This window comes from Zeus faber (genome assembly GCF_960531495.2).
Source record: "Zeus faber genome assembly, chromosome: 6".
Classification (NCBI taxonomy): Eukaryota; Metazoa; Chordata; class Actinopteri; order Zeiformes; family Zeidae; genus Zeus; species Zeus faber.
In genome coordinates, this window is record NC_137201.1 from 26,667,782 (window position 1) to 26,679,535 (window position 11,754).

Consider the following 11,754-nt stretch of genomic DNA (forward strand, 5'->3'; position numbering starts at 1 on the left):
ATTCGAGGGTGACAAATTCTGTTTTATTTTTTTTAAAGCCAGCGCCTCTAGTTTCCAGTTGTAATTCATATTTAGGTCAATGAGCAATATATTGACGCAAAAAAAAGATATGTTTTTTTTTTTTTATTACTTTACTTAACAAACTGATCAAATGGAATGGATCTTTTCTGATAAGATAAAGATACTTTATTCATCTCCAAAGGGAAATTCCAGAAGAAATAATTCCTGGAATGAATGGAATATCTGTCCATAATGCTTATTCATAGGAGGGAGCTCCAAATGGATTATATGGGAGTGATGGTATATCTCACACCGATTAACATTTTTTTAATAAAAAATAATAAATCGAATACCAACGTGTCGTGATAACGCGATACCAGTGTGCATATCAAGTTACCCCATGTGAGGTCACGACCCCAAGGTTGAGACTCTTGGCTCTCAGTATAAGAATGTTTATTGTTTCATTTAAATGACAAATGTGTGTCTTATAGCATTTTAAAAAAACAGAAGACGAAGAGAATTGGGCCCCCATGAGGGTTACATAATTTATTAATGTATTTTACAATCCAGACATTGTTTACATTTGACTTGTTGACTTGATAAGTGCACATTGTCGCCCATTCTTGTCATCCTTATATCCAACACTAGTACTTCAGTCATGTACTTTTTTCATGTAAATAATAATTGTTATATATAAAAAAAAAAACTTCTTCCACAGACAATTTTTTTGTAGCTGTCATATTAACATTGGCATGTACACAGGTATCCTTCTGGAGAAATGGCCCTTATGTGAATAGAACAAGGACAATAAACAATGAACAAACAAGATATCATAGGAACCTGATTCCTGCTCCAAACTGGACCCCGTCACATATTCTGTAATGACAAGAAAGAAAAACATTTGAACCCTTATTGACATCGAAATAAAGTTGGAGACGGAAAAAAGTACTTGCACAGTTTATTATAGTTTGGCAAACCTTTGCACCCTTTGTTATTCATTTGCTTGTTGTGGTGGCTATCTAGAATTTCAAGTGTATGTTCTCCAATACATCCTATTTAATATAATATTTTTAGTTTTACAAAGCCTTTAAGTATTATTTCAGCCTTTAATGCATCGATCTGAGCCAAATTCATTATGTAAATGTGCTTGACCAATAAAATTTACTGTAAGTTGTTCGAGACTTAGATGCTACAAAGCACATGTGAGTAGATGAGCTTTTGAGATCAGTGTGGCTAGTGTCAGCTGGTTGAAGTATCCATACTTGTCTCCGCTCTGGACTCCCATGGGAATACAGTAGTTGAGCTCCAGCCTGGCTATGTTCCCCAGACGCAGCAGGATGCCAGCTCCGTATGACCAGCGGATACACTCTGCAAGCTTCTTCAAGTGGGCATGGGGACCCTCACCTAAAACACAAACAAACTCAGCCTCACAATAGCGGAACACCATAATGTACATACATGCGACACTCCAGCAGTCAACAAGCTCAAAAGTAAAGGAAAAAAAAAAAATTATTAAAAGCAAAACTAGTAAAACTGCATGCTGAACTTGGTCATCTTTAACAGCAAGGATCCACACTTCTGTAGCCCATATCCTCTGTAAAAAGTGATTCACTTGAACAAGGCATTGGTTCCCTCTCATTCAAACGTACGCACCATAATTGAGGTTGCACAGGTTTCCGGCGTTGAGGAAGAAATGTGTTCTGAAGAGGTCGCCAAAGCCCCCTTTGCCAGGTCTGAAGGGTAGGGGGGTGTAGAGATGAAGACCTCCGGCCCAGTAGGCCTCCCCTCCCAGGTAGTCACCTGCCATACCAGTAATATCAATCAAACATTTCAACATATGATTTCAAGTTCACACTGGATTTATATTTCAACCACAAAAGGCACTCAAAAAGTAAACGTGTATGTACCTTCTGAAATTATCTTGGGCAAAAAGTAACCTACCTCGCCTTCATTCATTTAATCTGTGCAAAACTTCTGTGGACAACTTATTTATAACAAGGTATTTTTCCAGTCTACAGTTATTGATTATTCCAATAAAAAAAAAGCAGTTTATTAATTTCATTTCTCACCTTCACTTTGTGGGCCCATACTATACATACTGAATCCCCTGATACTGGTAGGACCACCAAGATAAAATCTATAAAAAAAAAAAACACACACAAAAAACATACAATATATACATTTACAAAAAGATACCATTCAATATTCAATGCAACAATGAGAATTAGAGTACAGCATTTTATCAAGACATATAAATAGCTCTGGTCAGACGACCAGAGTAAAGAGGAAAGACAATTGTAAGTAGATGTAATGATATTTCTTACCTGTCTGCGATGCACGTTGGCTTGTCACCGATGGGAAGGAGTAGTCCACCCCACAATGAGGCAGAGAGAACCTGGAGGATAAAGCACAAGAGGTGTTGGCTACTTTGATTTCAGTGCAAAATCAGGTGACTTTTTGTATCACTAAAACTGCCTTGATAAACCGCAACCAGTCTCTCAGGAATAACACAAGTACTAAATGGCCAAAACGTGGCATCTCACCGAGTCCCAGAAAAGACTTTTGTTCAACTGGATCTCAAAGTCTTCCTTCAAGAAACTGGCATCCCCACCGGTGTAACCAGCCAATTCCTATAAAAAGCATAATAGAGAACATTCAATTTACATTAACTTGGTGCACAAAAGATCAATAGTGCCGTGGCGCAAAGCAGTATCGCCCTAGCACCTGGATGCTAAACAACCAACCTGGTGGATCTTCAGGAGGCCACCCTTCCTGGGAAGTATGGAGGAGCTTCTGGTGTCAATGACCATGGCGTGCTAAAAAGAAGGGAAGAACTTCAGTAGACATTCATCAAAAAAAAACAACACTACCATAAAGTATCCCAGGATCATTTAGCTGGAATGCATTACTATTCTTATCAGACAACCAAATAAAAGTCTCTCTCTCTCTCTAAGTGTTTAACTGGAGTTGCAAAAGAGTATAGCAAATATTGCATTGGCAGGTCAATTGAACATCCATCAACTCAATGGAAGATCAACCGACCCAGCAACATAAGTAGGATTGGTACAACGTAGCTTTGGTAAAGATTCATTCCCGTGCACTGACGGCAAGTCCAGAGTGAATAATTCCCGCCGCTCAATCGTTCATTCAGAGCCCGGAATACAAGCTTCACTGCGAAACGAGAGAACGTACGGACAGCGACGACTTGAGGGAGTGGCCGCTTTCCTCCCTGACGGCAAAAGAAGCGGTGCGAGCCAGGCAGCCAAGCTCCCTCCACACACCCTCCCACTTCAGTGTCTGGTTGGTCCTCCACACGGGGAACTGTTGGTCCATATTAAAACAGAGACAGTTAGAATTTAGCATTAAAATAGCACAGGAGTATTTTTTAATGAAGGGGGGCAAGTTATATGAACCAACAGAAAGAGATCCAAATAGAGCTGAACGGTACAGGAATGGGGAAAACGATTTACGCTCAATTCAGTGGAGACTCCTCGATCCGTCTCCCTCAGCGAACTCCATGGAAATTGCCCTGTGACTTTGTACAAATTAACTGAGAAACTGAAACGGAGAGAGAGAAAAAGATCCTTGAGTCTACGATTCTCATTTTTCTCAAGGTCACACGGTTAAGTTTTGTTTTTCCTTTTATGGCTAATGGATCGCGCACGTGTTCGAAAATAACTCCCTTCTGGTGGAGCGCTTCTCAAAGACGTGAATGCAAAACAATGTTTCTAATTTCCCGGTTCTAACGTCCTCTCTAATATTGTCCGCTGCAGTCTGATCTCACTTGCGCTCGAAGTTTCCTGGTTGTGGTTTGAAGAAGGACAGGCCGTAGGAGGTCTCTTTGGTGCCGTAGGAGAACTGGAAGGTTAGCTTCTCTGCCCGGCCAAGTGCATTGGGCAACTTCAGGCCCAGGACCTGGAACGCAGCGAGATAACAAGAGAACGACCGTGAGCTGCAAGAGACGGCCTTTGGAAAACAGCTGGCACCAAATGTTTTTTTTTTGTCGAGTTGAGCGAAAGAGGAAAGGGGACGACTGCGTAACGGTCACGCTCACCATGCTCCCTTCATTGTTGCCGACCATGGTGTTGTAGCTGCCCGTCATCCGCCTGAGCTCCGTCACCTCGAATGTCACGTCAAGACCGTTAGGGAGTGCATCGGTTCCTGAAGAAACAACACGTTTTTCAAAAAAACGAATGAAGGCGTCAGGCCGAGGGTAGCTATGATAAATTTGAAAATACGCGTCACCGTGTTTTGCAAATAGGAATCACACAAAAACATTCATACGACAACGTCATCACCGTGACCACTTCTTTACCTTGTGAGGTGTCGATGACAACTTCCACTTTTCTGAAGATACCGAGACGTAGAAGCCTCTGTCGCGCTTCGTGGGACTTCCTCATCACCTGAAGCACAAAGAAAAACCAAACGCTTGTTCCTCCCAGTGGCTCTGCTTTGGGAAGGACGTCAAATACGCGTAAGCAATTTGACTGCGTCAGTGACTCACATCGATTAAATTCTTTGCCCGAAAAACCTCGGCTATTTCGTAAGTCAAGAAGTCCTCCTTGGTTCTCCCCAGCCCGTCTATGTGGACTTTTTGAACCACAACCTGAAAATACAATGGGTAAGGTATGAAGAATAACAAAATGGTAGAAAACAAAATATATAACTGGCATTAACTCCTGGGAAATCATATTTGAAGGAAAATGATATTCCTACATCTTTGTTTTCGAGTACTTCTTGCTTCGGATCCTGCTCAACCTCTGGGGTTTCGATGTCATCGGCGTGAACCCCCAACTCGGGGCCGTGCATGGGCAGGGGGTCAAGACTCTGCAACACAAACGTGAGATGGCACTTTGCTGTCGGGGCGAACAATGTGTCGCGTTATCAGATCCGTACCATGATATGAGACCAGATATCGTCGGGGACCTTGGTTATTGAAATGTTGCGATGCAGTTAAATGTCGTCTTTAAGGCCGCATGATAGTAACGCAATGAAGCGGCGTGACCTTTGGAGACTGTTCCGATCAGCGCCTCCACCTGCTCGGCCACGGTGTCCACGCGACCAGTGATTGTTTCTCAGATTACTTCAAAAGAACCTGCGCCTTGAGGTGTGCAGAGGCATCGGGCCTCCGCATCGACCGTCACAACCCATAATAATACACTCTATTCTGATAAATGTAATTAATTTGTAACTTTATTCGTACACCTTGAAATGGGGCTGGTGATATATAGATATAATTTTGCTACTGTGATATTAGAGTAGATATCGTGCAGGATTTTTTATTACGTCATCGTAATATTATGATTTTGTTCAATGATATTACAGTGAATGTCATGCAAATTTTCTGAACTTCGGGCTCTTCTCGATGCTCTATCCGCGTGGCCATAACGTCCAAACTACTGACGGTTGTTTCGCAAAGATTTACATATCTCGTGTGTGAATATCTCGTGATGGCACCAACAGTTACCCCCTCAAAATATCGTCAAATGATCCGATATCGCCCCCATCGGTCAAACGACTATCGCGATATTTTCCCAGCCCACACCTATTTTGTCGTCTCGTCTGCGACGGTCTAACGAGTTTTTAAATACAGCGGAAATGTCCCTGACGGTGATGAGAGACGCGCGCATTAGAAAGTGTGTGAAATAAATATAGAAAGTGTGTGAAATAAATAGATGAACCGTTTAGATATAAATAAATAGCCCGTTGTGTTCGATTGGCAGCAGGACAGTTGACACTGCTGATTCGGCCTGTAGCATTACAGCAGCCCATACAGAGGTCACGTTCTAACTTTAAAGTTTAACGAGTTATTATCTCCCTTACCCTTGCGTGGACGGTACCCATGTCGAGGTCTATAGTTCGCCCTCTTCTAATCCGGCAGAAAAATATCACAAGGCTTCAAGTGAAATGCAACTATTCGTATTTCGTGTGAAATGGGTGAACCCACTGGGAAGGGAGGACGCCATGACACTCTGTGGCCACGCCCCCTGCCGATGCCGCGTTCAAGTCCGGCCGCTTGAACCGCTAAACAGCAATGCAGGTGTCAGACATGGAAATATTTTATAACTCTGTTATTATTTGTAATTTCACGAGTGTGTGTATGACAATTTCACTGTCGTAGAATCTGACGGACGTCTATCGCATTGAACTACGTTAATGCAAAGTAAGACCAAAACTCTTTAGTCGCTGATGCTGCGTTCAAGATCCCTACGCTACAAAATTAATGCATATTTGACAAGGGAATATTTATTATCGCCGTAATTATTTGTAAATTCACGTGTAATGTTTAATCTTGTAGAATTGTCTCTATTGTCTCATTGTGCTTTTTCATCTTATTACAGAAAATAGGATTTAACAGTGGTATAACAGTATAATAACATCTAACAATAAAAGTTATAAAAGCTTTATAATTAAACACATATTTTCTTTATTTACAACTGTTTTTGTATGCGTGTTTCACAAAGTAAACGCAAAAAATATATTTTCCTTCCTTGTAGATTTGAGTTGTATTTTATAAATTTGTATTGTAAGCTATACTGGAAGCGTGGGCTACCTCTTGTATGTCAGTGTCCTCATACATTTTCTTTTATATCTGTATTAAAGACATACAACAACTTGATGGAAGAAATATTCACTTTATGGTTCCCATGCATAAAAAAAGTTACCACACAAAGCAATATCACGTTTGGGAAAATATTGAAAACCCATTAATATAACAAGCTTAAGTTAGGGATTCTGCATATGTTGCTGAACTTCTCTGTAGGCCTTTCCTCCTGCAGTGTAGGAAAAAAATATTATAAGAAACTATACTTCTCGTGAAAATCTTTGTATGTTTGTCAGTAATCATTGCAATAGAAAGTTGTGCTTACGCTTCCGTTTTGAATGTGTTACGTGATATTTTATTATTTTCTGCACCTGGAGGACATTCATTTATGTCCCGGATTCCCAGTGTTGTCAAAGCTGCGGAAATTAATACATTTGTTACATTATTTGGTCCAGGGGTAATGCTGTACACCTCTCATTTGATTTACCCAAATCATGGTATTACAAATTTCTAGTGTTGTCGGCATATCCCTAAATTGAAGAGTGTTTTTCTGTGTATGTATACACCTATCTCTCACTCACATGCATCCACTTATTGTACACACCTTCCTTGTACTGGGCATAAGTAATGTGCTCTTGTTTGGTGGGGTCTAGGATCCCAAACACAGTGTCCAGGTTGGAGTCATCAAACAGACAAGGATCCTCTAAAGATCCAAGTTTGGACTTGTTCAGCTGTTCCAGCTGCTCTACAATGAATTCTCTTGGGTTCTCTGTGGGGGGGGGGGGGGGGTGCATCATTCAGAAATCTCTGCATCGTTTTGGTTTAACTGCAGTTCACACATATTTATGACAGTACTTGGTCATGACACTTCATCATCATCATCATCATCATCATCATCATCGTCATCACTAAATGCCGTCGATCAGTGGTAGCAGCCAGCAAAGCACAAGTACATTTTTCAACTATCAAGTCCTATATGCAATTTCAGAGTTTCGACTTTTACTCCATTACATTTCAAAGCAAATATATACACTTTTTTTTACTACGTTTCTAACGGTCAAAAAATCAGGGGCTGGATCTATCAAACTGCTGATTCAGGATTGCTTATGAATGCTTCATTGGGTCCATATCCTTGTAAATTACTATGGCATCACCTATACCATTTATTTGTGTAAATGTTACTCTGGATCTGAGCGCTCATTTGCAGAGGAAAGGGTACAGTAGGCGGCATTGTTGGGCCCCCTTATAGGCTCTGTTCTTTCAGGGCACGGGATATGAAATTCACTTTTACTTTTTTTTTTTACTTTAAGTACATTGAACAGCAAATAGAAACGCCAATGTGCACATTCCCTTAGACGACAGTATTAGTGTATCGGGGTATTGATACTATGCCTATATCAAAGGTCTGAGCGCTTCATGCTACTTCCACCACTGCTCACCACGTTAGCAGTGGTGGAAGTAGCATTAAGTGAAAGGCCTTTGCAAAAAAAAAAAAGCGACAATTAATGCTTGGAGCGACGGGTGTCGAAGAAAATAGAACAACTATCTCCAACCTGGTCTGTGAAAGAAAAGCATACTGGTCAGGTTTTCCATAAGTTCGATGAGTTTGTGTTTTTTGAGGTACTCGGCCGCTTCCTTCTCTCTCGGCGTCTCCATCGTTGTAGTCACGATTGTTTACAGCGGTTGCTAGGATACGCGGGGAGGGCTGTGACGTCTCAAAGACGTCCATTGAAGAGGCCCATCAGACAATATTAGGCAAGTTAGATGGAATGTTAAATGGGGAAAAGATAGAAAAATAAATTCAGAGTTAGGATTAGAATATAAAGTAAGGGAACTCCGTGTTTTCAGTCAAACGTAACTTCAAATGGATATTATCTCGCCTCACCACCACTTGTAAAGTTTCACGTTGTGATGTAGAATTTCAAAATTAAAACCCTGCAAATTATTGGTGTAGACAGAATGTAAGCATATCTTTAATCTAATCGAAGCCAATTTAAAATTAGAATACAAAGGGAAGTCTACATTTCTACAGACAAATTCCACCTCAGACAGATACTACACCATCTCCACACACCGCTCCTCAAGGTTCACAACATTCTGATGTGATATTTCAAAGTTAAAGCCCTTCAAATTATGACACAGAACGCAAATTGAGCCAAATTCAAAGAGGAATAAAAATGAAACTAAACACTGAAACTGTTCCTTCCAGAGAATGTAATTTCAACTCACGCTAATACTACACCACCCATAGTTTCAGAGCATTCTGATGTGGAACTTCAAGATGAAAGCCATTTCAAATATGCAATACAATGAATATGACCACATCTTGTATGGAAATTAGGCAAGGTTCAGACTAGAATGAAAAAGGAAACCCCATGTTTAAAGATTTAAACACATAGTTCCAAATCATATCCACAAAAAGCATTAAACAAAACCATTGGCAACAAAGGTAAAATAATTTGTAAATAAAACAACAAGGAGACATTCATAAAACACTGTCATATAATGGCATAAATTCCAATTTACAAAGACAGTCCTTGTACATTTGAGCAACTATGACCACTTAATTTATTTCTTGAGTCATAAAACTTTCATTGCATGCTCCGACATTGCAAATATTTTCAAAAATGACAGAAGCAGTGTGTCATCAACATATTGAGTGCTGAGCGACTCGGGGCTGGATGAACCATATGCTGTATAACCCTTTTCAGTTTCACAGCTCTCCAAGACCCAAAATCAGCCAAACACCAACGGAGTGACCCAATGATCGGTTAAAGAGGGTTAATGGATTCCATCTCACATACAAAAATAAATAAATACTCAATGTGGCAAAGTCACCAAAACTATCAAGACGCACTGTAGCACAGGGCTGCAGGCATACCTCAAACAATAAGAGGCACTCTAGGTTTTAATAGTTATTTTTATTTACTTTTTACCTGTGGTGTGGTGATTATTGCCAAATTTATATTTCTCAATTAACAACATCACAGTAAGTAGAGAGTGAAAATAAACTAATAATTCTGGAATATCACTGTCAATGGGCAATCAGTTTGATCAATTGTCCAATACTGAGGTTACAGTATTTCCAAATCAGTCCAGTTTCTGTGCAGATTCCAGCCGCTCTAAAGCTGCTGCAGCAGCTTCTTCTCTGGCTTTATACCCCTGCAGTTCTGTCTTCAGCTCCCCTGGCTTGGGTGGAATCTCTGGTATGCTCTGATAGAGGGAGAGACAAATCAGTAGCATTAAACCACTGAATCATCAATCAATTCATACACTCACTGGGTGACCCCTTCCCTTATCGTGTCTTTTTGGTAAGCTTAACCTGTTTGAGTTTTGGTACCAAGTTTAGGTTCCCTACTGCTATTTTATTTTGTGTTCAGTTCAATCTTGAAGACATTTTTATCATAGAGTGAGTTTCTTAGAGGTTCCTGAAGTGCTTTGTGGAAATACTGTGCCGCTGGATAGGTAACAAATCAATATGCGAGATGGGAAGTAGTATTGTATGCCTGGGATTTTTATTTTTAAGATCTGAATTGATTAAAAGCAAATTCTATACATTTTCTAGGCCTCTGCTAGAAATAAGTACTTTTGTTTACCATTATCTAGAGATAGGAAAATTAAATGGACTCAAGGTTGTTGACAAGGTTGATATACAGTAGACAAATCATGACTCACCAGGTCAGGTAGGTAGTACTGGTGCACGGCCTGTGCTCCTGCAAACATGGCGAACATACTGGCCCCGAGCATCCTCAGATAGCGGGGCCAAGACACACCTGCTGGCATCTTCACAGAGAGGAACAACAATCATGATCTGTTTATTTGCAATTTTTATAGACGAGGAGTTTGTCTTGGTAAGGGTTGGTGCATTGTTGTACGACTTGTGGTAGAATTGTTGTGGAAACTAGAGGCATAAAAAAGTCTAAAATGTCTAAACAAAATAAAAGAAATATATATTAAAAAAATATTCTATATATATATATATATATATATATATATATATATATATATATATATATATACACACACACACACACACACACAATGTGTTGCATTTTGGTTTAAATAAATGGTGAACGAATCGTGATTAAACAAGATTCAAGATTTGTCACATAGATAAGATAGCTAGATGATAGATAGATAGACAGAACGATAGAAAGAACAATAGAATGATTGAATGACCGATAGAGAGAGAACGATAGAATGATATATAAATAGAACGATAGATAGATAGATAGATAGAACGATAGATAGATAGATAGAAAGAACAATAGAATGATTGAATGACAGATAGAGAGAGAACGATAGAATGATATATAAATAGAACGATAGATAGATAGATAGATAGATAGATAGATAGATAGATAGATAGATAGATAGATAGATAGATAGAACGATAGACAGATAGATAGATAGAATGATAGAAAGAATAGAATGATTGAATGACAGATAGAGGAGAGATAGAACGATAGAATGATAACATGATCGATAGAACGATAGATAGATAGAACGATAGATAGATAGATAGATAGATAGATAGAGTGGCTGAAAGTCATTAGACAGATTGGATTAGTCGGGGGGGTCTTCGCAGGAACGTCAGGAGAGTCCCGCCCGCGGCAATGCGTCACCATTAACATGTCAAAATATGTCTCAAGGAATGACAGACACGGAGCCGCATGCTACCTTGCTTCCACGGACAGAACCGGTTCGGTTCGATGACTTTCACACAACCCGCCCGCCGAGACACTGTTGACGAGCTGCCATTGGAGGTGACTCTTTGTCGTTGTTCGGCTCCTTCTTGATGCTGACTATCGCCCCCTTCCGACCCGGAGGGGAGGACGGCGCCGTGGATTTGCTAGGACATTTTTACAACAGATTCTATAACATTGTTTCATTTAAAAAAAAAAAAAAAAAAAATCTATATTATATCTCTATAATACTTTTTTTTTTACGGAGTGCAGAGTTCTTCCATTTCTATTCCAAACCAATGGAATTGTATTCAATTTTTATTAAAGTAGCAGTACAAATACCCTGACTGAAATACGACCCTCGTGGAAATAGAAGTACGTCCCTAACATTTCTACATCAGAAAAAGTATGTGAGTACTTGCTATTAAACGTATTCAAAGCATTCAAAGTAAAAGTACTTGTCATATCAACAGCCACGATATAACAGGGATTATAATACTTGATAATTCATTCGTTCCTTTTTTT

General features: G+C 39.7%; 3 protein-coding genes across 4 annotated transcripts; all 3 read right to left on the reverse strand.

The window, feature by feature from the left end:
- Positions 1 to 518: 518 nt before the first annotated feature.
- samm50 (SAMM50 sorting and assembly machinery component) lies at positions 519 to 5,971 on the reverse strand. Of its 2 annotated transcripts, none has more exons than XM_080002557.1 (15): positions 5,824 to 5,971; positions 4,717 to 4,827; positions 4,505 to 4,606; positions 4,316 to 4,403; positions 4,055 to 4,161; positions 3,785 to 3,915; positions 3,471 to 3,558; positions 3,193 to 3,321; positions 2,745 to 2,816; positions 2,544 to 2,630; positions 2,325 to 2,395; positions 2,070 to 2,137; positions 1,654 to 1,800; positions 1,263 to 1,404; positions 519 to 876 (listed from the first exon to the last, which is right to left on the reverse strand). In XM_080002557.1, the coding sequence occupies exons 1-15, from the start codon at positions 5,842 to 5,844 to the stop codon at positions 831 to 833; spliced, it is 1,410 nt and encodes a 469-aa protein (XP_079858683.1). In that variant the 5' UTR covers positions 5,845 to 5,971; the 3' UTR covers positions 519 to 830. The 2 variants fall into 2 exon arrangements, with proteins under 2 accessions (XP_079858683.1, XP_079858682.1); XM_080002556.1 differs by having other exon boundaries at positions 1,654 to 1,807; positions 2,068 to 2,137.
- A 755-nt stretch (positions 5,972 to 6,726) lies between these two features.
- Positions 6,727 to 8,200, reverse strand: efcab10 (EF-hand calcium binding domain 10; the record flags this gene model as incomplete). Its single annotated transcript, XM_080002904.1, has 4 exons — positions 6,727 to 6,773; positions 6,916 to 6,960; positions 7,149 to 7,313; positions 8,098 to 8,200. 4 exons carry the CDS (start codon positions 8,198 to 8,200, stop codon positions 6,727 to 6,729), a joined length of 360 nt encoding a protein of 119 aa, XP_079859030.1.
- Positions 8,201 to 8,743: 543 nt separating this feature from the next.
- uqcc6 (ubiquinol-cytochrome c reductase complex assembly factor 6) lies at positions 8,744 to 11,342 on the reverse strand. The gene is made up of 3 exons (XM_080001817.1): positions 11,225 to 11,342; positions 10,220 to 10,327; positions 8,744 to 9,757 (listed from the first exon to the last, which is right to left on the reverse strand). The coding sequence occupies exons 2-3, from the start codon at positions 10,325 to 10,327 to the stop codon at positions 9,635 to 9,637; spliced, it is 231 nt and encodes a 76-aa protein (XP_079857943.1). The 5' UTR covers positions 11,225 to 11,342; the 3' UTR covers positions 8,744 to 9,634.
- Positions 11,343 to 11,754: the final 412 nt, after the last annotated feature.

Excerpts from the sequence above, each read along its gene's own strand:
- samm50 (XM_080002556.1), bottom strand. The coding sequence starts at position 5,844 with ATGGGTACCGTCCACGCAAGG. Across the intron at positions 4,607-4,716 it reads AAGTACTCGAAAACAAAGAT|GTTGTGGTTCAAAAAGTCCA; the intron begins GTAGGAATATCA and ends TTGTATTTTCAG. Across the intron at positions 2,396-2,543 it reads AAAGTCTTTTCTGGGACTCG|GTTCTCTCTGCCTCATTGTG; the intron begins GTGAGATGCCAC and ends TTTATCCTCCAG.
- uqcc6 (XM_080001817.1), bottom strand. The coding sequence starts at position 10,327 with ATGCCAGCAGGTGTGTCTTGGCCCCGCTATCTGAGGATGCTCGGGGCC. Across the intron at positions 9,758-10,219 it reads AGTACTACCTACCTGACCTG|AGCATACCAGAGATTCCACC; the intron begins GTGAGTCATGAT and ends TCCCTCTATCAG.